Source organism: Notechis scutatus, chromosome Z (assembly GCF_049901735.1).
Source record: "Notechis scutatus isolate UNSWTSFEM ecotype Mainland chromosome Z, rNotScu1.2, whole genome shotgun sequence".
Lineage (NCBI taxonomy): Eukaryota > Metazoa > Chordata > Lepidosauria > Squamata > Elapidae > Notechis > Notechis scutatus.
The window spans coordinates 71,640,970-71,665,120 of NC_142025.1; the positions used below are offsets into that span (position 1 = coordinate 71,640,970).

The 24,151-nt window shown below is 39.5% G+C and overlaps 1 protein-coding gene across 10 annotated transcripts in view; it reads left to right on the forward strand.

Moving 5' to 3' along the window:
- HECW1 (HECT, C2 and WW domain containing E3 ubiquitin protein ligase 1) overlaps positions 1 to 24,151 on the forward strand; it is a 307,384-nt gene that overhangs the window by 217,257 nt on the left and 65,976 nt on the right. For 9 of the 10 annotated variants that reach the window (XM_087945048.1, XM_087945049.1, XM_087945044.1 and 6 more), the window contains 5 exons: positions 1,419 to 1,561; positions 2,708 to 2,808; positions 6,441 to 7,811; positions 8,753 to 8,854; positions 20,705 to 20,855. In XM_087945048.1, the coding sequence (XP_087801174.1) occupies positions 1,419 to 1,561; positions 2,708 to 2,808; positions 6,441 to 7,811; positions 8,753 to 8,854; positions 20,705 to 20,855 (1,868 nt within the window). The remainder of the gene's footprint in view (positions 1 to 1,418; positions 1,562 to 2,707; positions 2,809 to 6,440; positions 7,812 to 8,752; positions 8,855 to 20,704; positions 20,856 to 24,151) is intronic. The other variant, XM_087945043.1, reaches the window with a different exon arrangement.

Below are 24,151 nucleotides of genomic sequence, written 5' to 3' on the forward strand. Positions count from 1 at the left end.
CCCAACTGAATACTTCATAAAGAGTTGAGAAAATTGCTGGTTCTCTGGCTAGAGAGTATAATAATAAGAGAAGCACAATGACAAAACATTTAATAAAGGACAAAGAAAATAATTTATTTTTTCCTTCTCCAATAAACATTGTAAAAATTGTAAACCAGTTAAGAATAAAAAAAAACTGATATCCCTAAAATCTCTATGGTGAGGTTGGAGGTTAATCCCAAACAAGCCAGATATTTTTCCCCATATTTTTCTTTGCATTTTCTGTTGTTCCTGACACACCCCTTTGCTCTCATCTTGTCATTTATCAAAACCTTACCAGGTAGATCAAACAAGAAACATAATCAGATAAACCAATTCTACATTATTGTTACATTAGCAAAATTTTGCAAATCTAGAAAGATACATTTCCTTCCCTCTCCTTTTTAGCCCAAGAAACTAGGGAGGAACACTTCTGAACCTCTTCCTCAGCCCACTATCCAGCTGTGGACTGTTCCCTCACTTATAAGACTGTTTCTTTCTCTCCCCCAAACACCAGCAGAAATGAGTCTTTGTGAGATTTGTCGTGCTAGGGCAGCCTCTTGGAGCAGGATGCCTTGCAGGGTCCCAAAGACTCATTTCTGGTGAAGTTTGGGGGAGAGAAAGAAAGACTTTTGCTGCTTTCCTTGCATGTAGCCAAAAGCAGAAGAAGAAATAAACAGAAAGAAGCAGCCCCAGTGGCCAGGCCAGGTGCGTGGAGCGAGTGGGATTCCCCCCTCTGCCCTTTCCCCCTTCCCTCACTACCTCGTGTTGTTCGCAATGCAAGCAACATAAGCCTTGTGTTTCCGCGAGCCATGTGAGTGGCACAGCCTTGTGTTCCCTCGCAGCCTGGATTAATTGCTTTAGGGGGTGCTTTGGGGGTGACATTTCTCTGCAGACCACCAAACGTTTCTCATGGACCACCAGTGGTCCCCAGCCCACTGGCTGGCGACCTCTGCTCTAAGCTCTTTTTGCCTTTCTGCTCTTTTTGCCTTTCTTTCTCACATGCAATTACATCTTATTTACACTATGGCCAAGCTTTTAACTGACTCATCCCAGGCCTCAGCCATCATCTACTGCCATTTGTTGTCATTTATGTACAATAGTATTAGTGAAGTTCTGGGAATTAAAAAGTTTTTGGAATCCTGGAACTTCTCATGCAAACAGAAACAGTGACAAGCAAGGGTTTCAATTTGAAATATTGTCACTCTCCCATCCCCAAATTAAAAGCAACATATAATAACTGATAGAGAATAACGGGTTGTGTATGGGCTTTAGGGTTTCCTTTATTTGACCTGGGGCTTATTGAAGTGGTGGATAATCAGATACATATCCAGATATTTAGTAGGAAAGGCAGGGGAAACATCTGTAATTTTTCCCTTTGTGTGTTATTTCTTTTCCAGCTGTTCAGCTTTGTTTCTCTGCCCACTGATGTCCTAGAAATAGAGGTGAAGGACAAGTTTGCAAAAAGTCGACCTATCATTAAGCGTTTTCTGGGAAAGCTTTCCATGCCAGTACAACGATTACTAGAAAGACATGCCATAGGGTAAATCTTTGCGACATAATTTTATCTTTTTTATGAATATCTAAGAATCAAAAGGAGTGATGGTTGCCATTGCAATTACACAATTGGAGAGGGGGAAACCATAATTTAATTTCAATTAATTGCCTTATTTTGGGTAAATATTTTAAATAATTTATGTCAGGTGAATCACAGGTGAATTAACTTGGAAGACATCCAATATTCTGCTTACTATAGTATCTTCAATAAATTCAGATGATAGTGTAGATGATAGCCTAGATAACAATCTAGCCTTTTAAATATGTCAATGAAAAGAAAATCCACTATGTTTTACTCTATCTTCTCTTCATGTTTTATTAGAATATTAAACCTAACAATCTACTTAAGAAAAGCTATATAATAAAACATTTCTTTCTCTTCTCCAATTTCTACATATATACTATATAGCCATTTAAGTGAAAATAATTCAATTTTGATAGTGTTTACATTTTCATACATATTATAATTAATGGAAATGTATTTCAAGCATAGCTGTTCATTCTAGATGTTCTATATACAAGACAATGATGCCTTATGTTATATTCACCTATTTAAAAAATCAAGGCCTTACTACATGTTACTGTGCAGTATATAGCAGCTTGTACTTAGGATACTGATATAGTGTATTAATAGCCACAATTGAATATCCTGCATAATGGCTCATATAATATTATACTCTTCCCAATTTATAAAATATGACCTGTGCTCTACTTCTATAATAGAAGCTATTAATTCTGAAAAGGAAATCATACTGGTTTTGGACTAAAAAAAATGCTAAGAACAAGGCTGATAACTAGGACCATGTTTCTATAGATGAGACTTTTGTGATTGGCAAAACTATTCCTTTCGTCCTTTTGGATCTCTGTAACTCACTGTCAGCACAAATATTGACGTTATGCCTCTTAACATTGACCAAATTTATTTGCACTTTCGAGGTACACTTTCAGGAGGCTTAAGTGTTAGGACTTAGATTTTGGTTCAGAACTAATCATTGCCCTATGTTGTGCTTTCATCAGATTTTACAAATAAGTCTAATGAATAATATTCATTAATAATTCCTATGAAGCAGTTGCAACCAGCATACCATATATAAAAATGTAATACTCTTTTTATTTTATTTTTTTCCAATAGAGACAGGGTTGTTAGCTACACACTGGGACGAAGGCTACCAACAGAACATGTCAGTGGCCAGCTACAGTTTAGATTTGAGATAACTTCTTCAATCCATCCAGGTATTATTTGTTTGTTTGTTTATTTATTTACAGTATATCCCATCTTTATTCCTTTTACAAATAACTCAAGGCATCGAATATATCAATATGCCTTCATCCTCCTATTTTTCTTTATGCTTCACTCAGGCCTGATTTAGCCTATTCACCAATTCTGATTCATGTAATGTGAATTGGAATAGGAAAATGTCCCTTTTCCTTTCTTTTCAAACAAAGAAGAAATGAATCAACAGATTGATAGTTATGTGGAACTAAAGTTGATTTTCTTTTATTTTCCTCAGGTCTGAGAAGATAAATTGATGATAGGGACTGAGGGAGTTTTCTGTGTCATGATTTGGTGACATACTGAGTTCAGCCTTTTAAATTGATCACCAAGCAATTTTTAAAAATAATTTTGTTAAGCAAAGTTTTGTCTCATAAATGGGCATTATAGATCATAAGAGATTCCTGGGTTGTTTTTTTTTGCATGTTCTTGAAACTCAGAACATCTGATAGCTGCATTCTATAATCCTGCTTTGGATGCTTTGAATGATGTATCAAAGTTTCAAATGATTTCTGCATTTTAACTTTCAATCATGGTAAAATTTCAAATATTGTACTTAACCAACTAATGCAATTCAGTAGATAGAGTGCTGGGCTTGGAAGAAGAGACTAGAGATTAAAGGTCTGCTGGAGTCTGAAATTCACTTGATAATTTTAGGAAGCCTCTATCATTCCACCTGACTTCCTCTAGACTTATTCCACAGACAAAAGATTAAAGAGGTCTATTTTCAAATTTAGAAAATTTAAATTGGATAGAGTTCATCAAAGGTCATTTCCCCTGTCCATTACTTGATGGCTTAGCCATCATTTTGTTCACAGTGTACCGTTCCAATAGACATTCATATACTCAGTGTTTCTTTAGTAGGACTAGGAAGAACGCCAATGGCTCATGTCAATTTTAGAACCATTATGAAACACTTAGATGAAGAACAGAATGCAGATACTACATTCAGTTCTGTGTCATAAGATAGTAAGAGAATGTTAAATGATAAAATGGTAACATTTTACACACACACACACACACACACACGTGTGTGTGTGTGTATATGTGTGTGTATATATATATGTGTGTGTGTGTATATATACATATATACATATATACATATATACATATATACATATATACATATATACATATGTATATATGTATGTATGTATGTATGTATGTATGTTTTCTTAAGTTTTCGCGGGTACTTACATGTATGGCATTCGGCTTTGTTCGGGTATTTTCCCACGCCATTGTAGTTGTTCTTTTTAAAGTTGTAGCAACGTTTCAGCAGAATCTCATCTGCCATCATCAGGCTTCTGTATAGTGTTCGTCTGTGAGTCAGACTTTTACAGTGGTTTCAGATTTAAATTTGGGGCAGCCTATTGCTGTGCCAGAATGGTTTTTTCTTCATCCTGATTGGTTGGGAGTCTTGGTCTGTGTTTATTGGTCTCGGAGTTAGCTGTGTTCTGCTTGATTGGTGTCTCTAATATCTTCTGTCTGTTTTTGGCTCTTTTTGTATCTTGATTGGCTGGCAGCATTGTGTTACTTTATTGGAGGCCTTTAGTGCAGCTTGGCTTCGGGTAAATGGACGGCTATCATTAGTTAGGAAGCTGGGTTTCATCTGGGTGCCTGGTTGGGGTGTGTTTGAGCTGGAGGTATCAGGGGATCTGTTTGTACCCAGGTGTTTGCCTGGCTTGTGGTGTGGAGACTTTTTTGTTTGTGAGTGCAGGCTTCCAAATGATTGACAGCCTGGTGGAATCATCTCTTCTATTCATGCTTTCTGGTCTTTTTTCAATCTCTATGGCTTCTCTGATGATTCTGTGGCTAGGGTTTTCTATAGTGGCTAGGGTTTTGGTGCCATTGAAGTTGATGCTATGACCTGTGGCTTCCATGTGTTGGACTAGTGAGGAAGTGTGTTCCAGCTTTTTGACTGCATTTTTGTGTTCATCCAGGCGGGTACTTATTCTTCTATTGGTCTGTCCAATGTATGTGGCTGGGCATGATGCACAGGGGACTTCGTATATGCCTTGGTTTTCCAGGTCAATTTTATCTTTGGGGTTGCTAAGGATGGCTGCTATTTTTCTGTCTGTTTTGAAGGCAGTCTTGATGTGATGTCTGTGTAGTACCTTAATAATTTTGTCTGTAGTACCTCTTATGTAGGGCAGGACAGCTGTTCCATAGGTCTGTTCATCTTCTGGGTCTCTATTATGTTTCAGTGTGTTTTTGTGGATCAAGCTGGTGATTTTGCTTTTGTGGAAGCCATTGGCTGTCAGTACTTTAGTCAGGGTGCATAGTTCAGTCTTAATGTGTGTCTTATCTGCCAGGCGTTTGGTTCTGGTAATTAGTGTTTTAGCCACGGAGTTTATCTGTGCTGGGTGGTGGTGGGATTGGGCGTTGAGGTAGCGGTTAGTGTGTGTTTTCTTCTGGTATACGGTGTGTCCTAGTGTGCCATCTGTTTTTTTATATATATGGTATTCAGCTTTGTTCGGGTATTTTCCCACGTCATTATAGTTGTGCTTTTAAAGTTGTAGCAACGTTTCAGCAGAATCTCATCTGCCATCATCAGGCTTCTGTATTGTGTTCGTCTGACAATCCCACTCCTGCCATTCATTAAAAATCTCCTCTTTTTTGGAAACTTGGGATGGGGATGGAGCCATAACTGCTTTTAAATTAATTTCTTGTGCAGAAATATGAAAAAGGAGTTGTTTAAATGAATAGTACTATACACATGCTTGCAGGAAATTCAGAAAAACATATTTTAATCATCTTCAAAAGATCATGGCCCTGTAATTTATATAGCTGAACCTGGATGAATGAGCAAGGAGCAAAATCACAGCCCAGGATTTTAATCATAGTCATCAGGGATTCTGTCTGTTTGCAAAAGAGAAAAAATGGGATAATTTATTTTAAATTTTACCATGTCTTGCGAAGTCAGTAATAACATTAACTACACTCAGAAAATAAACATATACATTGCATTCTGAGTGAACAGGGGGATTTTGTTAGCTTCTGTTTCTCGTACATGCATATGAAAACAGAATATAATTTTGCCTTAATAATACTACTGAACTTTATTGCTCTTTTGATTAATTCCAAACAGAGCTGAAAATAAATCCATTAAACTCTGTTTCTGTTTCTGAATAGACATGCATGGAATTACCTCATTAACCTTAATAGGTTGATATTTTACACATGGATCTATTTCTCTCTCTTCTTTTTTTTAAAAACATTTTTACATAGGAAAGTCCTTAATTCACTGTATAATGCTATGCATATCTACTCAGAATAAAATCTCATTTTATTCAATGGGATTTATTCCAATATATAGGCTTTTAGCTTATTTGATAATGAATCGATTCAATTTTAAATAACAGAAATTAATATCTTGCTTAATATTATAAGCATTTTGGTATATATGATATTCCAAATTATTTGATTTAATAAATGCATTTAATTCACTTGTTACTAAACTGTATGAGATGCAGCTTAATTCTGAGCTTAACAGATATTTGGATATATTTATGTAGGTTTGTTGAAGCGTCAGGCTATATTATTTATATCCAATTTTACTTATATGTCATGTTTCTTTTCTTTTTGCTTCTAGCAGATGATGAAGAGGTCTCTACTGCTGTAGACAATGAATCAATTGAACTTCAGGAAAGCACCATTAATACCTCAGCATGCAACAGTATAGAGACCTCAGAAAGTGCAGCTTCAGAAAAGCTACATGAATGTTCACTAATATGCATCAGTGTGGGCAACTCTGGAGCTGAAGAACTTACCTTGAACTGCTCCTTCAAAGAAGAGCTAACAGAATATAGAGAGAATGATGTTGTACCAGCAAACACAGTTAATCTCTCAGAATCTATTCCAGTGGAAATAATGCCTTCCCCAAGTGTTGTGGATTTCAGTGAACGACTACCTTTGCTGGCATGCACTCCTCCAGAGTCTGAAGTTAGAGAAAACAACAAAGTTAATTCTGTTACTCAGGCAGATAGTGACATCTTTATCAGCATAGAAGCCTTATCTATCGATGAGGTGAGTGGAGATATTCAAGTTACCAAGGATTTAGAGAAGAATCAGGATGATGAAGGGGCTTCAGCCCAAGAGGACCAAGATGAGAATGATGATGAAAAGGAGAGCAAGCTACAACTAAGGACCACGATGAAAAGGAAAAGCAGGCCTTGTTCCTTGCCTGTGTCAGAACTTGAAACAGTGATTGCATCTGCTTGTGGGGAGCCTGAGACTCCTCGTACACACTACATAAGAATACACAATCTCTTGCACAGTTTGCCTTCTGCCCAGTTGAGTAGTGATGATGGAGAAGGGGAGGAGGAACAAGGCAGTATAATAGAGAATGATGAGGAACTGACAGTGAGGGAAGTATCTGAGAAAGATTTAGTTAGTGAGACTGAAACAGTGTTGGCTGAACCTCCTCAGGAAAACTTAGTAGAAGAGAACTTTGTCCGGGGAACTGTTCCGCGCAGCACCTCCATTGAACACCTTGCTGATTTAAATGAACAAACATTGGATAATGAAGGGCCAAGAACTGAAAGTGACAGTGAACTGAGTCCTAGACCAAATGGTGACCCTGAATATGAAGTGTGTGACACATCCTGTTATAGCACTTCTTGCTATAGCACTTCCTGCTATAGTACCTCCTGTTACAGCACTTCCTGTTACAGCACTTCTGGCCATGAGAGTGCCAACCGATTCTCAAGTCATACTAGGTTCTCTTCCGTTGATAGTGCAAAGATTTCTGAGAGCACAGTTTTTTCTTCACAGGATGATGAAGAGGAGGAAAATAGTGCTTTTGAATCAGTGCCAGACTCGGGTCAAAGCCCTGAGTTGGACAGGGAACAGCTGGATAGCTCTGCCCATTGGTCTGAGGAATTGGTAGTTCCCGGAATGAATCTACAGGGGACTGCAGAAAATATAGAGTCTCCAATAGCAGGTCCAAGCATCAGAAGAGAAGGTTAGATTTGGAGGAGAAGGAGGAGGACCTTGAATACCATAACTTAGGCAGAAATAATAAATAATAAAGATCTTATCATATAGACAAACTTCTATTTAATATAGGACCTCAGATTTAAAAACCCACTTTTAAATGCAGGTGTGGGAATTGAATTTTTTTTATTGTGCTTTCATGATAATTTACATAGGAAATGAACTATCAAATGTATGGTGTAGAAATTGAGAAATATATGGTTGCCACTTTGCAGTCCATGTACTAAGCATCTATCATCAGATGCTGCAGGTCACAAGATTTCTGCCTTATTTCTAAACATTTTTTTCTCAGTTCCATGAGTCCTTATCTACTTTCTCTGTTAATGAGTAATACACCTCAGGTGATAAAGGGCGAATTTAACCCTGGGCTAGAGAATAAAATAATACTGTAAGAAGCCACCAAATTTAGAAATTTTCAAGTATAGATTGGCTGTTTAGAAGCTCTCCAATTTTCTCTTTATTTCCTTTGGACTTGAATATATGTTTTGTGTATGATAGGTTCCACATCACCTTAGGTATGCTGTATCCTCCTTTATTATGCTGGTGCCCTACATATGAAGACACATAACACTCAGCAGTAGAGTCACTAGCCATGCTGGCTGGAATTCTAACTTACAAAAATTAGTGCTAATTGACGAAGGCTACATTTATATCCCCACGTGGTGTTTTAAATTGTTATGGGTTTTCATGTGGGGATTTCACCCATCGATCCTTCAAATATCTATCTTTTGCTTTAACATTTCAGTACCTGTCTGCTATATAAAGATTTCTAAATTGTTAATACACCAAACTTTTGTCAATCCTTATCATTCCCAAACCTTTATATCATATGTGTTTATCATAATGCATCTGCAATCAATGTGTGGCAACTTTGAATGAATATGCACTTCTGCCCTTTCTTATCCATAGGTGATTGCCCTTTGCTACATAATTCTCAGCCAATCAACCAGCTTCCTTCATTGAGACCTGATCACCATCAGTACCCAACTGTTGACGAGCCTCTCCCACCAAGTAAGATTCAGATTTTATATTATTTAATTTAACTCATCTAAAAGATAAAGATCAATATCTCCTGTATGTACATGTGAACCTTGCAAGATAAATTTTAAGTTAGCTAAAATATAATCTGTCACCATCTGTCTTTTGTTTTTCCTTTTATTCCTGAAATACTTTTTTTTTTTTACGGATGCACTAGGATTTTTGCTGGGTTTGTTTTCCTTGATTCTATGCCCGTGATGGCGAACTATGGACTATGGCTCATGTGCCAGAGGTGGCATGTAGAGCCCTCTCTCTCAGCACATGAGCCGTTGCCCCAGCTCAGATCTGCTGCATATGCGCACGTGCCTTCTGTTGGACAGCTAGTCTGCCATGCAGGCATGGAGCGAGGTACATGTGTGGGGGCATATGCACACAAAGGTACATGCACATGTGCATAGGTGGGTGGGCGTATGCGCAGGGATATGCACGCATTTAATTTTGGCAATGCGTGCTTTGGGCACTCAGTGCTGAAAAGGTTAGCCATCACTGTTCTATGCTGTTTCATAATTACGATTTATGATTTCTTCTCTTGTCATTTGCATATTGTACTTTTTAAGTACATTGTTTTGAACAATAAGAAAGTACCCAATAATTATTTGAGGAAATTATTATCTATAGGACCCAGTATTGTTTTTAAAAGGCAGTTCTAAAACATGGAAATAGAGACAAGACCAGAGGTGGTATTCGACAGTTCTGACCAGTTCTGGAGAACCCGTAGCATAAATTTTGAGTAGTTCGGAGAACTGGCAAATACCACCTCTGGCTGGAGATTTTACAGTATCCTTCCCTTGCTACACCCACCAAGCCACGCCCACAGAACCAGTAGTAAAAAAATTTGAATCCCACCACTGGACAAGACCGAAACATTGGGTTGATTGAATGTATATTTCTCCCCCCGCCAGGTATCATAGTGCATTTAAGTCCTAATTTATTTCAGAAAGCACAGAAAATCATCCCGATAGATTGTGGCTATGATGAGTTAAATCTTCAGTTACTTTTCAAAGATGAAGAGAACTATTCAAAGAGAATGTATTCTTCCCTGAGGATCCCACCAAGTCCAAATTACCACTTCATTTGAATTTTGCCTGTATGATTTTCAGACAGCAAGCAGCATACAAATGTGGGTTTGACAATGAACCATTCATATTTATTATATGTTTGAATCCTTCTGCAAAATGAGTAAAGTAAAATTAATACTTTTAGTTAAAAGTGTCCTGCATTAATAAATGCTGACCACTAGAGGGCATGCTCTGATCTATAATACTTCATATGTTTGTCACCTTTCAGGTTTGAATAATAACATTTATAAATAATTCATAGTCTTGGTATTAGCCAACCTAATCATTGGATTTGATTCTGTTCTTGTTAATTTAATAAAAGCCAAAATAAATATTCAGTCATTTAATGCTCAGAAACCTCCACATTAAGGCGAAACGTTGATATATAACATGACAATATCACATAATAGGCAAAACCTTTATTTTACCAAGGAGTTTGCAACTCAGATCAAATTGCCCTTCTGTTATTGCTTAAGAATAATTATTTATTTACTTATTTATATCAATTTTTATTATTTTTACAAATAACTCAAGGTGGCAAACGTATCCAACATACCTTCCTCCTATTTTCCCCATAACAATAACCCGTGAGTTGGGTTGGGTTGAGAGAAAGTGACTGGCCCAAAGTCATTCAGCTGGCTTTCATGTCTAAAGCAGAATTTGAACTTATTGTCTCCTACTTTCTAGCCTGATGCCTTAACTACTAGACCAAATTGGCTCCCAGTAACAATTTGTTATTTAACAAATTTACATGTACTGAATTATTGCAAAACTCCTGTGGGAAGGAAATTTGGCAAATTTGAGGTTGCTACAGTGCTGCCAGACAGCCACATTACCATTCAAAGATTCAAAAGATCAGTCCCAATGTAGTCCTGTAGAGGCCAAGTAAACTGCTCCCACCATTGGTTACCAGGGAGCAGTCAGCCATGATCATGCCAGCAGAACATCAGAAATTGTTCCAGATCATACTGTTTTGTTTTTGTTTTGTCCTTCATCATTCTGTTTAGGTAAGGAAATATATCTGAAACAGTGACCAAGTGGGTCATGGATTATGTAGCGTTGTTTATTAACAAGAGAATAAAGAACTAATTAATTAATTCCCATTATTATGCCTCCTTATTCCCATTATTATGCTTCCTGTTCTGTGTTTCTGAATATAGTTTTTTTCCCCTTTTGTGGTTAATGCTATTGAAAGCTTGCTGCACAAATTGTATTTTTTTCTTAATTTTATTTAAAATTATACTGTAATGATAAACTTCAGTGGAATGATTTTTTAAAAATTCAGTTTCTTAGGTTGCATTTGCAATTTAAGCTCAAGATTTAATACCTTGTGTTTTGATTAGTCTTCATAGCAATAAGTAAACTATACAAGCTGAGACAACATTTATTTAAATGTGATGCTTATCTGATGTGATAAAGAACTATTTGTATTAAGCTGTTTATCTAACTTAAGTGTTTCTGAAACTTGGCAACTTTAAGACATGTGGGCTTCAAATTCCCAAATTCTGGGATTTGAAGTCCATATGTCTTAAAAGTTGCCAAGTTTGAGAAACACTGATTTAACTGATGGCTAGATATTAAGTAAGGCTGTCATTAACATGGAGTCAGGCCTTCCTGAACATTGTAAGGAACTGGCATTTAAGAAAATACGACAAGCCAGATAATATTCAGACATTTTGGACAGAAGCAACAATGGTAGCATCTCTTCAGAACAGTCATAATGTATCTTTTGGCGCCTACGATCCAGAGTCCATTCACTCTGATGGCACCTTCTGTGAAGTGGCGGCCTTGATGGTGGACTGTTTCATGGTAGTGTCATACTAACAGGCTCGTTACATGTTGGCAAACAGGAAAGATGATGGGGTGTTTGTTGTGTAAGGCCATTTCAGCTTTGTGTAGGCATCTGCCCACTCAAAGTAACTCTTGGCTGTCGAGGTATGGGTTCAATTCCAGAAGTGGACTAGATTGTGATATGGGCTTCCCTGCTTTCAGGCATCCGAATTCCAATGGATATGGATCTTGTTGTGCACTTCTCATTATTTGTCTCTCTGCCTGGGTATAACAGTCTGGGAAGCTTGACTGGAAGCCTTTCCAGTGATCTAGGAAATGAACGATTGTGCGAACGATCACAGTCATGCCCAGTATGAGAGGTTTCCATTGGGAGAAGCGCTCAAAGCGAGCAGGTTCTAAGGGGCCTTCCTTCTTGTGTTTGACTGTCATTGCCATGCAAACGACCTGTTCCTTTGCCTTCTCTAGAGGTTGAATGTTGGCATCATGATCTGGATCTAGGAGCTCATAAAGTTCGGGTTCCCCTGGCTTCAGGGTGCCTGTACACAACAAGAACTCAGGGCCTTTGAGCCAGGTCGATTCTGCTAACTGGGATGCAGGAATTGACCTTGTAGCATGATCTGCAGGGTTCTGGTCTGTTGGTACATACTGCCACTGCTCAGGTTTGGAAACTCTCCTGATCTGCTCTATTCCGTTGCTCACATAAGACATAGAAGTGTCTGCTCTCATTGTGGATGTAACCCAGTATCATCTTGCTGTCTGTATGGAAGGTGGTAGGTTCTAACTGAAGATCTATCATCTTCATTATCGTGTATGCTAGTTCTGCGGCCAGTGCAACTTTCCAAAGTTCCAGCCGTAGTATAGTATGACTTTGTTGCAGTGCCAGTATTGCCTTTCCCATGACAAATCCAACATAAACGTCACTCTCCCCACCATAGACCCTGAGGTATGCCACGGCTGCAACTGCCTTTGTTGACGCATCTGAAAAAACATGCAGTTCCTTTCTTTGTGCCATGGTGGGCGAGATAGGAACATATGTCCACTGTAGGTGAACATCTTGGAGACATCATAGAGAATTGCACCATGACTCCCATTCTTACTTCTGCTCTGGTGGGAGTGGTTCATCCTAATCTTTGGTATTTTGGGAGAGCGTGCACAGTAGGATTCTACCTTGAATGGTGACAAGGGCTGCAAAACCTAGAGGATCGAACAAGCTGTTAACCATTGACAGTACTCCTTTCCTCATAAAGTCAGTCTTTAGGGCTGGGGTTTTGAAGGTGAAGAAGTCTTTTTTCAAGTCCCAACATGGGCCAAGACTGCATTGGATTAGGGGGGACATCGCTGCTGAAATCGAGGTCTTGAAGTCCCTTTGCATGGTCCTCGGGATTGAAGGCCTTTAGTACTTCTTCGTTATTGGAAGCTATCTTGTGTAGTCTGAGGTTGGCATTCCCTAGTATCTGCCATGTATTCTTTAAGAGGTCTATGGCCTCTACTGGGATGGATACAGATTTCAAGCCATCGTCCACGTAGAAGTCGTGTTCTACGAAGCATGTAGCTTCTGCTCCATATTTGTCTCTGCCCTCTCAAGCTGTATGTTTACAATTGCAGGGTAAGAGCCATTGCCAAAGACATGCACTCTCATTCTGTATTCTGAAATCCATTGGTTGTGCTGTTCGTCACTGAACCACAGGAAATGGGGATAGTTGCGGTGATCTTCCCGTACAAGGAAGGAATAGAACATCTGCTGTATGTCGGCCACAACAGCTATGGCTTCTTTTCTGAAGTGGATGAGCATCCCAAGGAGACTGTTCATGAGATCAGGTCCTGTAAGAAGGGTCTTGTTCAGAGAGTGGCCTTGGAACTGTGCGCTGGCGTCAAAGAGTACACGTATTTGGCCTGGTTTCTGGGAATGGTACACTCCAAAGGATGGTAGATACCAACATTCTTCGTCTTTCCCCAGGGGTGGGGCCAGCTCAGCAAGTCTGTTCTGTACCATCTTGTCCATGAACTCCACTAGGTGAGTTTTCATTTCTGGCTTCCAGTTCATGATTCATCTCAGACTAAAGAAGCGAGAGAGTGCAAGTTGTTGGTTGTTTGGCAAGCATTTCTGGGTGTGCGAAAGGGTAGTGGAGTGACCCAACAGGTTGCATCCAGTTGACATTCCTTACCTATAAGCTGTAGGAACCTTTTGTCCTCTATAGACAAGGCTAAGTTGTTGTCTTCTTTGGTAGTCTGAAACAGTGCCTCTCCTAAGACAGGTTTGACTGTTGAAAGCGTGAAGTGTTGTTGGCACAGTTTCAGATGGGAGGATCTTCCATTCTTGAGAACGGATGTAGCTAAGGTACTTGCCTGGGTTGGGGCCTGCAGCCGATCGACACAGACTACTCCTGTGATTCCCCATCCTAGCTGTGTTTTGAAGGCAAATGGTGCGTATGTTGGGCCCATGACTAAATCAGAGTAAGCTAAAGCATAAGGGGCATCTACTCCCAGCAAGAGTAGAATCTCTGCCTCTGGATCTAGAGTGGGAAATAGATGAGCCATGTGCTTCAGGTGAGGTATGTTGCTTGCTACCTCTGATGTCGCAATCTGGCTGCGGTTGCTTGGTATCCCGCCCCATTCCAACACAGGTGGCAGTAGGAAGTGAGAACTCCCATCTAATGGCATTATACAAAGTCCAGTGGCTCTGCTCCCCATTGTGTGTCATGGTGCGGTGCACGTTGATTGATATTGTGAAGTGCACTTCATCCTGTTGGACATCAAAGAGGTTGAAGAATGCAGATCTGGCCAGCGAGCAGGTGCTCTGATTACCCACTATCACATACATCTTTACGGCTTCTTCTGGGCGTCCATCAGGGTACATGTTGGCTAAGCAGATCTGATGACATAAGAGAGGGAGTTGTGGGTCTTCACATACTGCCATGCATTTGACACTTGCTGTCAGTCCTGGTTGCGCTTCGGCAGCCCACTGAGGAATCTTGTTTGAGGAGGGTTCGGAGTTGTCTGCTGTGGTGGATTGGGGTCTGGATGCAGAGTGGCTGGATGCTTGTTGCTGTTACATAAGTAACATAGCACCTTGGCTGTGCAGTATTTGGCCGGGTGTTTGGATTCGCAACACTTGTAGCAGAATCTGTACTCCCTTATCAAAGCTTTCCTTTGGTCCAGGGATTTTCTTGCAAACTCCTGGCACCTGTTCAGTGAGTATTGAGAATTGTGTAATGGGCAAAGCTGGACTTTCTGTTTTGTCGGGGGCTTAACTTGGGTTGGGCCCAACAGGTTTGCGGCCAAACTCTTTATGGTTGAGGAGTCAACCCTGGTCTTATGGACAACTATGAAGAGTTTTCCATTTGCAGTTTGCGTAGGGACTGTGGACAGCACATATTTGCTGCTGGGTCTTTTGTCAGTTGGAGGACTAACAGCTGAGTCTGCGGGTCTGGGAGTCATTGCACGACGTTTCCTGGTGTGCTATGAATTTTTCGAGAAGGGTAAAGGGAGTTACTTTGTGTCGACCATTGGCCCTGAAGGCCTCAGACAACTGGATCCATTGTTCAATTAGCACCTGTGGTAGTTTTCAAATGATTTTGCTTTGCATATCGAATTGATCAAGACAAGCAAGTCCCGGTAAGTTGGGATCCCATTGTACTGCTCTCAGTTGTATAAGTATATTGGAGAAGCCCCTGAGCTGATTAGGCTTATGGAGACTGATTTTAGGAAAGCTGTTGAGGCGATCCAAGAGTGATGATTCCACCTCTGTGGGAGCACCATACTCTTCGTTGAGTCTCTTCCACATCAACCGAAGGGCAGTGTCTGGATCATGTAAGTGGGATCCATAAAGGTCCTGTGCTGCTCTTGCAGACCACGGCCCCAGCCATGCTATCAAGTGTACAAGTACTTCGTCAGGCTTCAGGCGTATGGCTTGAATGTTGCGCATGAAAATACTCTTCCATAGCAGATATCTTCTGCCTGGCTCGTCAGAGAATTTGTATACACCGTTGGCAGCCAAATCTAGTTTTCCTCTCCTTAGTGCCAAGTCTCTCCAGTATGCTGGATCATCTGCTGAGGTGGTATAGGGGTTATAGGTGAGGGGCAGTGATGCAGAGAGTTCTCCCCTTGGATTATCGTAGAATAGGTCTGGGTTGTATCTCAACGACAGGTTGTAGTCATCCTCACTATACTTACTGAGGAGGTTGTCCTGCCATGGTGTATACGATGGTTGAGCTTCATGCTGCTGGGTAGGCCGGCTGCGGTTATCTTGTTGTACCTGTGAGCTCGAGTAGTGTTGAGGTTGTGGCAGGAATGCCACTGCCTGTGGATTGAGCGTAGCAGTTGTCGCTTGATGTATGTCTCTCTTCAGAAAAATCTTCGCTGTTACTGGTGGGCTAATTTGCTTGCCCTGCAAGTCTTGAGATGTTGGGGTAGGTTTGCTGTTTTGGGGGACGGAGTCTCGAGCCTTAGGTCTTATGACATCAATTTTTTGACCAGCGTTTAGAGTCTGTAGTTAAGATTCTCCCTTTTGATTCCTAGGTCCTGGGAGACCACTAGCTAACTGTGCCGGTTCCACCTGCTTGTTTCATAGTGAATGCTGCTCATCCACGTAGGTCTTGACCCATTTATCTGGGCTCTCTTCTCCCAACTCTTCTAGGTTGAAGTTGAGGGAGGCGATGTCAGCCACCTTCCGCCATGCTGCAGCTCGGACTGTTTTTGTTGCTGACTCCGTTTGCCTTTCGATCAATTCCTGTTTGGCCTGAGCTTTGGCCATTTCTGCCTGTTGGTTGGCCTGGGCTTTGGCCATTTCTTCTGCTTGAGCTGGTAATGCCTCCTTCTGCCATGTCACCTCCTCTGTTGCGCGTAAATCTGCGTCTGCTACTGCAGCTTCTACCTCAGCTTCTGCAGCTCGGTTGATGTAACTTGCTGCTTTGGAGGCCTTAGATGCATCGCTGCAATGGGAGGATACTCTGGAAGGATGGTGAGAGCCAGCAGCAGATAATTGCCATGAGACACTGGAACCTGCTTGAGATCTAGCTGGCTTGGGATGGAGGGAGGCTTTCTTAGAATAGTGGGATGAAGCCACTTGTGATCGAGGGGCTATGTCAGATATGGCCTTCTCCCCTGACATTTCCTCCAGCTGTAACGTGTCATGGGGCGCTGCTTGGAGGGAGTGTTTGCCTTCCTGAACGCAGTCTTTGCGTTCCTTGTGGATGGAAACTGAACAAGGAGAGATTTATCCTGGAAATAAGGAGAAACTTTCTGACAGTGAGAACAATCAACCAATGGAACAGCTTGCCCTCAGAAGTTGTGGGAGCGCCATCACTTGAGACTTTCAAGAAGAGATAAATTCCCAGTTTAGGTTGTCAAATGCCTTTTGTGCATCCAGGAAGAAAAGAGCAACTTGGCTTCCTGGGTGTGTTTCATAATATTCTAATATATCAATTATCATTCTTGTATTATTTCTAATCTGTCTCATGGGAAGGAATCCATTCTGGTCAGGGTGAATTCTTTCATTAAGAATTAGCTTCAGTCTTTCCGCCATCACACTCATAAAATTTTGTAATCTGTGTTTAAAAGAGATATTGGTCTGTAATTTTTTACCTGGGTGGCATCTGCACCCTCTTTAGGGATCAATATAATTTGGGCCTCCTTCCATGATTCCGGGACTCTTGCTTCTAGTAATACCTCGTTACAAATTTCTAGGAACGAATTTTATAGTGGTTCTCCAATCTCTTTGTATAATTCGCTTGCAACCCATCTGGGCCTGGAGTTCTATTACTTTTTTGTCTTTTAATTGCTTCTTTTAACTCATCTAAAGTTATTTCTTTATTTAATATCTCCTTTTTATCTTCCGTTAATGGCTGTAATGTGCTTTCTTTCAAATATTCCTCTAACTTGTTTGCATCTATTTCTTCTTGGTTGTATAAATTCTCGAAATAGTCTCTTACAATTGTTTTCTTTTTGTCCAATTTTCCGTCTCTAATATCCCATTATTATCTTGCAATTGGTATATAATTCTTTTTTGTTTTCTTTTTTCAGTTTATACGCTAACCATCTTCCGGGTTTGTTTGCGTATTCGAAGTAATTGTAACTTTCTTATTGTTATGGGTAATTTGTTTTTGTTTTTGCTTTAGGAGTTATTTTAGGTACTTATAGATTAATGACTCTATTAACTTTGAACAAAAAAGTATTGTAATGGGCTTCTGCAGTTATACAACCTGGGAACAAAAGGTGGCAATCAAGAGATGCGAGGTTGGTAGCTATGAGATTATACTTGGCTTTTTTAAAGTTATAATTTGGGATCCCATCATTATGACCCTGTTTTCAAGGGCACAAATTGAGATAAAAATCAATCATGTTGTTGTCACAGTTGGAAAAAGGTTCTTTAACTTGTAGGCCATAAATTGAGTTTAAGCTATTGCAGAAAATGAGATCTAAACAATTGTTGAGCCTAGTGTTGTTCATTACCAACTGCTCCAGCCCCAGAGTCATAACAGCATTGTACAGGGTTGCATGTATAGGTTCAGTTGTACATTCGTTTAGGCTCCAATTAATAAGAGGCAAATTGAGGTCACCAAGAAAGATAAGGGGGTGTGGGCAGGAAGCTGTCCAAGTTAGTAGTGCAGTTAGCTTGTTCGTATGACCAATGTCATAATCAGGGGCTCTATAATATAGCAGGAAATGAACTGTGGTATTTAGGGACAGTTCTCAGACAATGGTCTCAGGAAGAGCGAGCTCTTGTGTAACATTTGTCTTTTTCAGACCTAGAGACTTTTTATAGAAGATAGCAACACCACCCCCTCTACGATTATCACAGTCAGACCGGAAAATGTGATTGTCACTTACTGTAATAATGGAATCTGGAAAGGATACATTCAACCACATCTTGTAGACAAAAATAAGGTCGAATAGGGCTGCAGGCAGGGGAATTAGAAGCAGGAGGAATTCAGGCATTTTGTTTGCGAGGCTTCTTGCTTTGTGAGTAGCTTGCATTTTAGGGCTGTGGGGTGGACCTGGAGGAAGTTGGGGGTGTGCATACCTAGTTTTGGTTGTTGTTGAAGTGTGATTGTTGGGATGCAGGCCACTGATCTTGCATTTGATACAGTCAGCATGGTAGTCTATGAACAGGTCAGTCTCTCCTTGGTCCTAGTGTCTTTTGAGTTCCAAGTGGAGCTTGCAGGCAGTATGGACAGGTGGAGCCGCGAACAAAGTTTCCTATGGTTAGTGCAGCTTTTGGTGAGTGAGTTTATTGTGGAAATGTATTTGTGTTTGCTGGTTTCATTCTTGCAAACGATTCTGCAGAAGCGTGGGCCAACAAGCCATCACTGTTCTTGAACTTGGAGCCATCATGGGAAACATCAATGATTTCATCAGGAGCGATAGTTGATGCCTGGAAGTTGCTGATGATGTTGCAAACCTTTACAATGTCATTGGATTCATTGATGTCCTCAAGTCCAAATAAGATAGCTTTGGGATGTTTCTGTTCACGTTCAATCATGTCTTTAATAAGGATGAAAATGTTACTTGCAGAGTTAGTGGTTTCCTGTGGCTTGGGTTGTTGAGCTGTGTCATGATTCCAGGATACTGGTGCTTCAGTTTTCTGTGTTTTTTCCTTTTCTTCAAGGGATGCTAGACGCGTTTCCAAATTGTCCACCCATTCAAGCAAAACAATAAATTTGTCAGGTCTGGCCTTGCTGGATGGAATAGCGGAAATGCAAACTGGGAGGTTTTTAGTGATGTTGATTAAAGAATCTGGGCAACACCTTTGGTTAACCTCAAACACTTGTAGTGGGCATATGAGTCCATAGGAGCACTTCATAGTACTCTCATCCTCCTCAAATGTTTCATCACAGACAAAGCATGTGCAGGAGCCATAAGGCACATCGGTAGCAGTCCTCTTCTTTTTGGGTGGGGGCTTGGCAATGGAGTGTTTGCAGTCATGATTGTGTATGGGTTGTCTTTTTTATTATTGTTATTGTTGTTGTTTTGTTATTATTTTATTTTATTTTTAATTTTCTGTGGCTGGGTTCTTCAGAGCAGCCAGTGGGAGCTTTGCCCTCCACTTAGCTCACCTTGTCAGTTCTTGGGAAGTTGGCCTCCCTTTAAAGCAGTAGCCCAGCTCACTCCCTGGCTCTACCTGGCTGCCCAGCTGTTTATTGCTGTTAATTAGTTTTATTGCTTACTTTTTGCTGGAAGGACTCCTCAGATCGCCTCAGCTTCCCTCCCTGTTAGCCTCTGGTAGGGAATTGTCTTGCTATTTGTTTGGCCTCAGGGGCCTTTCCAATGTTACCAGCTAGCCCCAGCTTCCTTCTTTTGGTCTCTGGTGGGGACTTCCCCTTTTGACCTCTGATAGGAACTTCCTTAAGCCTTAGGGAACCATGGACAATTATGCTCTAAATTTAGGTCTTCTATTTTGGCTCCTGACTTTATCATGGATAATGGATTAGGAAATTCAAAAGGCAAAACTGTAGAAATGATTTTTAGATTAATTTCTCATTTTCCCCCAATGAGATTATCTATGCTAACTAGTTCACTTGACATATCCCTAATTCAAACCTTTGAAATGATATATTGGCCTAATTTGGGGCTTTATTAATGATTACTTTAGATCTCAATAATTGCAGAGTCAGAACAGAGGAGGGTGGGAGCACAAATGCCGTTTGGGAATATAGTAAACCTTCTTGGATGTTTGCACGTTACTTATTAAATTAATCATATATATGCTGTCCTTTAAGACTGGGTTCTCACCAAGATGGCTTATATAATAAGATTAATACTTTAGCTCCTCCACTGATTGTAGTGGTTTTTGATAGAAACTCTATTAAGTAGATCAATATACTTTTTCTTTTTATTTATGGAAATATTTTTGCATAACTTTATAGTTATAGGGAAAATACGACATTCATAGGCTAAATTTCCAATATCTATGTTTTGGATATTCCAATTAAAATTCATTTGTTTTTGTCTCCAACTCCTTCAAAAAAAATATAAGATTGGGAAGCTCGGATAGACAGTCATGGACGAGTATTTTATGTGGATCATGTAAATCGAACCACAACTTGGCAACGGCCTACAGCTGCAGCTACTCCTGATGGAATACGCAGATCTGGATCAATCCAACAAATGGAGCAACTCAATCGGCGGTAAGTTTTTGGGCCAAAATATAATAGGCAAAAAAAAAAGAAGAAGCATATATGTGGACAATCCTGTGCCTTAGCAAACAGTAACTCAAAGAGGAAATACAGAATATATTTGCCCAATAAGGTTCATTAAATATATGTTACTATAAATATCTGTGTATTAAAAATGATTATATAAAATCTATAAAATGTTCTTTTGTTCAGTGTACTTGATCAAAGTTTAATCAATGTCTATATTTGGCAGACAGTTTTCATTTATTTTGTGGCAACATAAATGCATTTGTCCAAGGTTAGTCACAGATTGCAAAAATAAATGTTTCAATGGATAAAGTATACAGTAGTGTTCCAAAAAAAACCAACTGCATTTCAAATGGCCCTTAACACAATTCTCATTTCTGCAGACTGGAATCAAGACTAGATTCTACCCCAAAATGCCAAGTAATTTATAAAATTGTAAAATAATTTTTGAATGTTATGTTTAAAGCAAAAAAGGAGGTTTAGCTTTCAGCTTTACCAAATAACTAAATTAATTAAAAATTGTTCATTACAAAAGATTATTCCCTTCTTTCCAATTAGGGCAAATGTTCAAAATTATTAAAATCCCTCTGACTCAAGTTAAGAAATTGATGTAAAAAGGTACATTTTACGTTAATTGTTTATTCTGCCTAATTAAAACAGAATAAGATGTACTTACACAGTTCTGCAGGCTACTTCTGCTGATTGCTGGCTGCCAGCAGTTTGGCAGTTCGAGTCTGAAGGTTGACTCAGCCTTCCATCCTTCTAAGGTCAATAAAATGAGGACCCAAATTGTTGGGGCAATATGCTGACTCTGTAAAGCCCTTAGAGAGGGCTATAAAGCACTATGAAACGGTGTATAGCGATAATGATAGCTATTGCTATTTAATTTAATTTAAATGTTTCATGCATTCTTTTGGAGGGCAAAAATCAAATGCAGGTGGAAGGCTTTAAGAAGGTACTTTTATTACTTATCATCAGGGGTGGGATTCTACCGGTTCTGACCGGTTCTATAGAACCCCTTGTTAACTTTCTAAGCAGTTCGGAGAACCGGTAGTTAGAAGAAATCTCCTTTTGTTTTTTTCTACCCTTATTATATTCTTGACAGACAGACTAGACTTACTGTCTCTGAAGGAGTTTTTTTTTTCTTTAAGGGGAAGGGTTGTTTTAAGCTTTTTACACCGCTGTTGGGAGGAAATACTCCCCTGGAAACACTTCTTCTTGGCTAGCTAGAAAGATTGACATTCAAACATGAGTTTACATACCCTTTCTGAGTTTTGGTCTAAAACTGGTTTTTGGTGAAGTTTAATTCTGTGCTTGGTGACGTTTAATCCTGTGTTTATTGATGGGATAATTTCCCCTATTCAGCTTTGTTTGAAAGGAAAAAGATTAATCTCTATTCCTGAAAAGAAACTGGTTTGAGAAATCTGGCTAGTTCCTGTGTCTATTTGTTCTGGTAATTGGTTTAACAAGCACCAGCTACTGTTGTGATTTAATTATTTGTATTGTGTTTGAATTTTTTTCTGCCTCATGGTTTCTTTTTCTATCTGGGGAGGGGGTCTTCATTCACTGCTTTAGTGGTATCTGGCACTGTCCTTTTGGGGTGTACTTCCAAGAGGCAGGATGCAAGTTTGGCACTGATTTTTTTACTGTCTTTCTGGGGGGCATGTGACCTTTCCTTAAATCTGGATAATTTCCTTAGGATATCTTGTGAGATGAGTGAGACCAGCTGGTATCTTTAAGTGGTGCAAATGGATCTAAGGATTGCTTCTCCTGGTTGTGCTCTTTTTGGAGAGCTTAAATGACCTCTCTGCTAAAGGGTTTCACTTTATGAGCAAGAGTTGGTTGCTGATAGTTATCATTGCATTTTAACTATTTTAATTCCTCAAGGTGCTCTGGCACCCTGCTTGATTTGTAACTCTGGCTTGCAGGTATTTTTAATCTAATGATTGGTATTTAGGGCAGCTTTTTGCAAGAAAAGAAACTTTTTGTATTTTTGTACACGTAATCCTTGACTTACAACAATTCATTTGGTGACCATTCAAAGTTACAATGAAAAAAGTGACTTATGACCATTTTTCACACTTACGACCGTTGCAGCATCCCCACTGTCATGAGAGGCCAGGCGAGGAGAAGCGCCCCTTGATGTGAGTGATGTCGAGTTGGCCATGCCCACCCAGTCACATGACCATCAAGCCACACCCACCAACTAAGCCACGCCCACAGAACTGGTTGTTAAAAAATCTGAATCCCACCCCTGCTTGTCATAGCCCCATGGAAGTTACATGAATTCAGACATCTGTGAGCCTTATAAAATTATTCTCTGTAAAAGTTCTGAATGAGACTATTTGAGTCTTCAGCCTATTTCTTTTTGGTATCTGTGTTCTGATAGTTCTGTAAGTCTTTTCCAGCCAAGTCCTGTAAGATTCAAAACAGTAATACCTTACAACAGTAGTATAGAATTTGCAAACCGGTTGGGTAAATACTACAACACAATTACTTACTTTCATTTATTTTCAGCTTTTATTTTTAAATGTGGTCTGCCTTAATTTTTAATTATTAAAACTAAAAAGGTACATAAATTCCTGCTGAAAGTTATTTTGATTTTTTTTTTTATTTGCCATCAAATTTGTGTCAACTTTTAGTGATTGCCTAGGAGTTCTCCAGAAAGAGTTGTCCCCAAATATCAATTTCAGATATTCCAATATTTCACACATTGCTGCTATAATCAAATCCATACATCTTTATTTAGTTATCCTTTTTCTCTTTCCCATCATTGTTGATATCTACAGCTAGCTAGATTTTTACCTAATGGATCTGATTAATTAAACATTATCATTTGTGTCTCTAAGGGGAACTCTGGGTTGATTGATTTGATTACTCATTTTTTATTCTTTTGGTGATATTTTCAGGAATCTTCTCCAGTGCTAAATTTCAAAAGTGGCAATGCTTCTTCTATCATGATTTTTCGATCTCTTTACAGATTCCACAGACGTTTATTAAATCAAGCCATGTTTGTTTACTTAAAGAAATATCTCGCTCTTGCATTACTTATGCAGCATTCAAGATGACTTAAGCAATTTAAAATCATTGTGTGTGTGTTGTCTGTGTGTACAAATGAAATAAAAGTATAGACTAAACCCATAGTTCTGTAGCAAAAACTTCCTGAGGTTAAAGAAGTAGTATGGAGATGGCTTTGAGAAATATAATACTTTAAGCAATAATGTGCAGTAAATTTAATGGGCTAGAACCAGGGGTGGGATTCTACCAGTTCACACCTATTT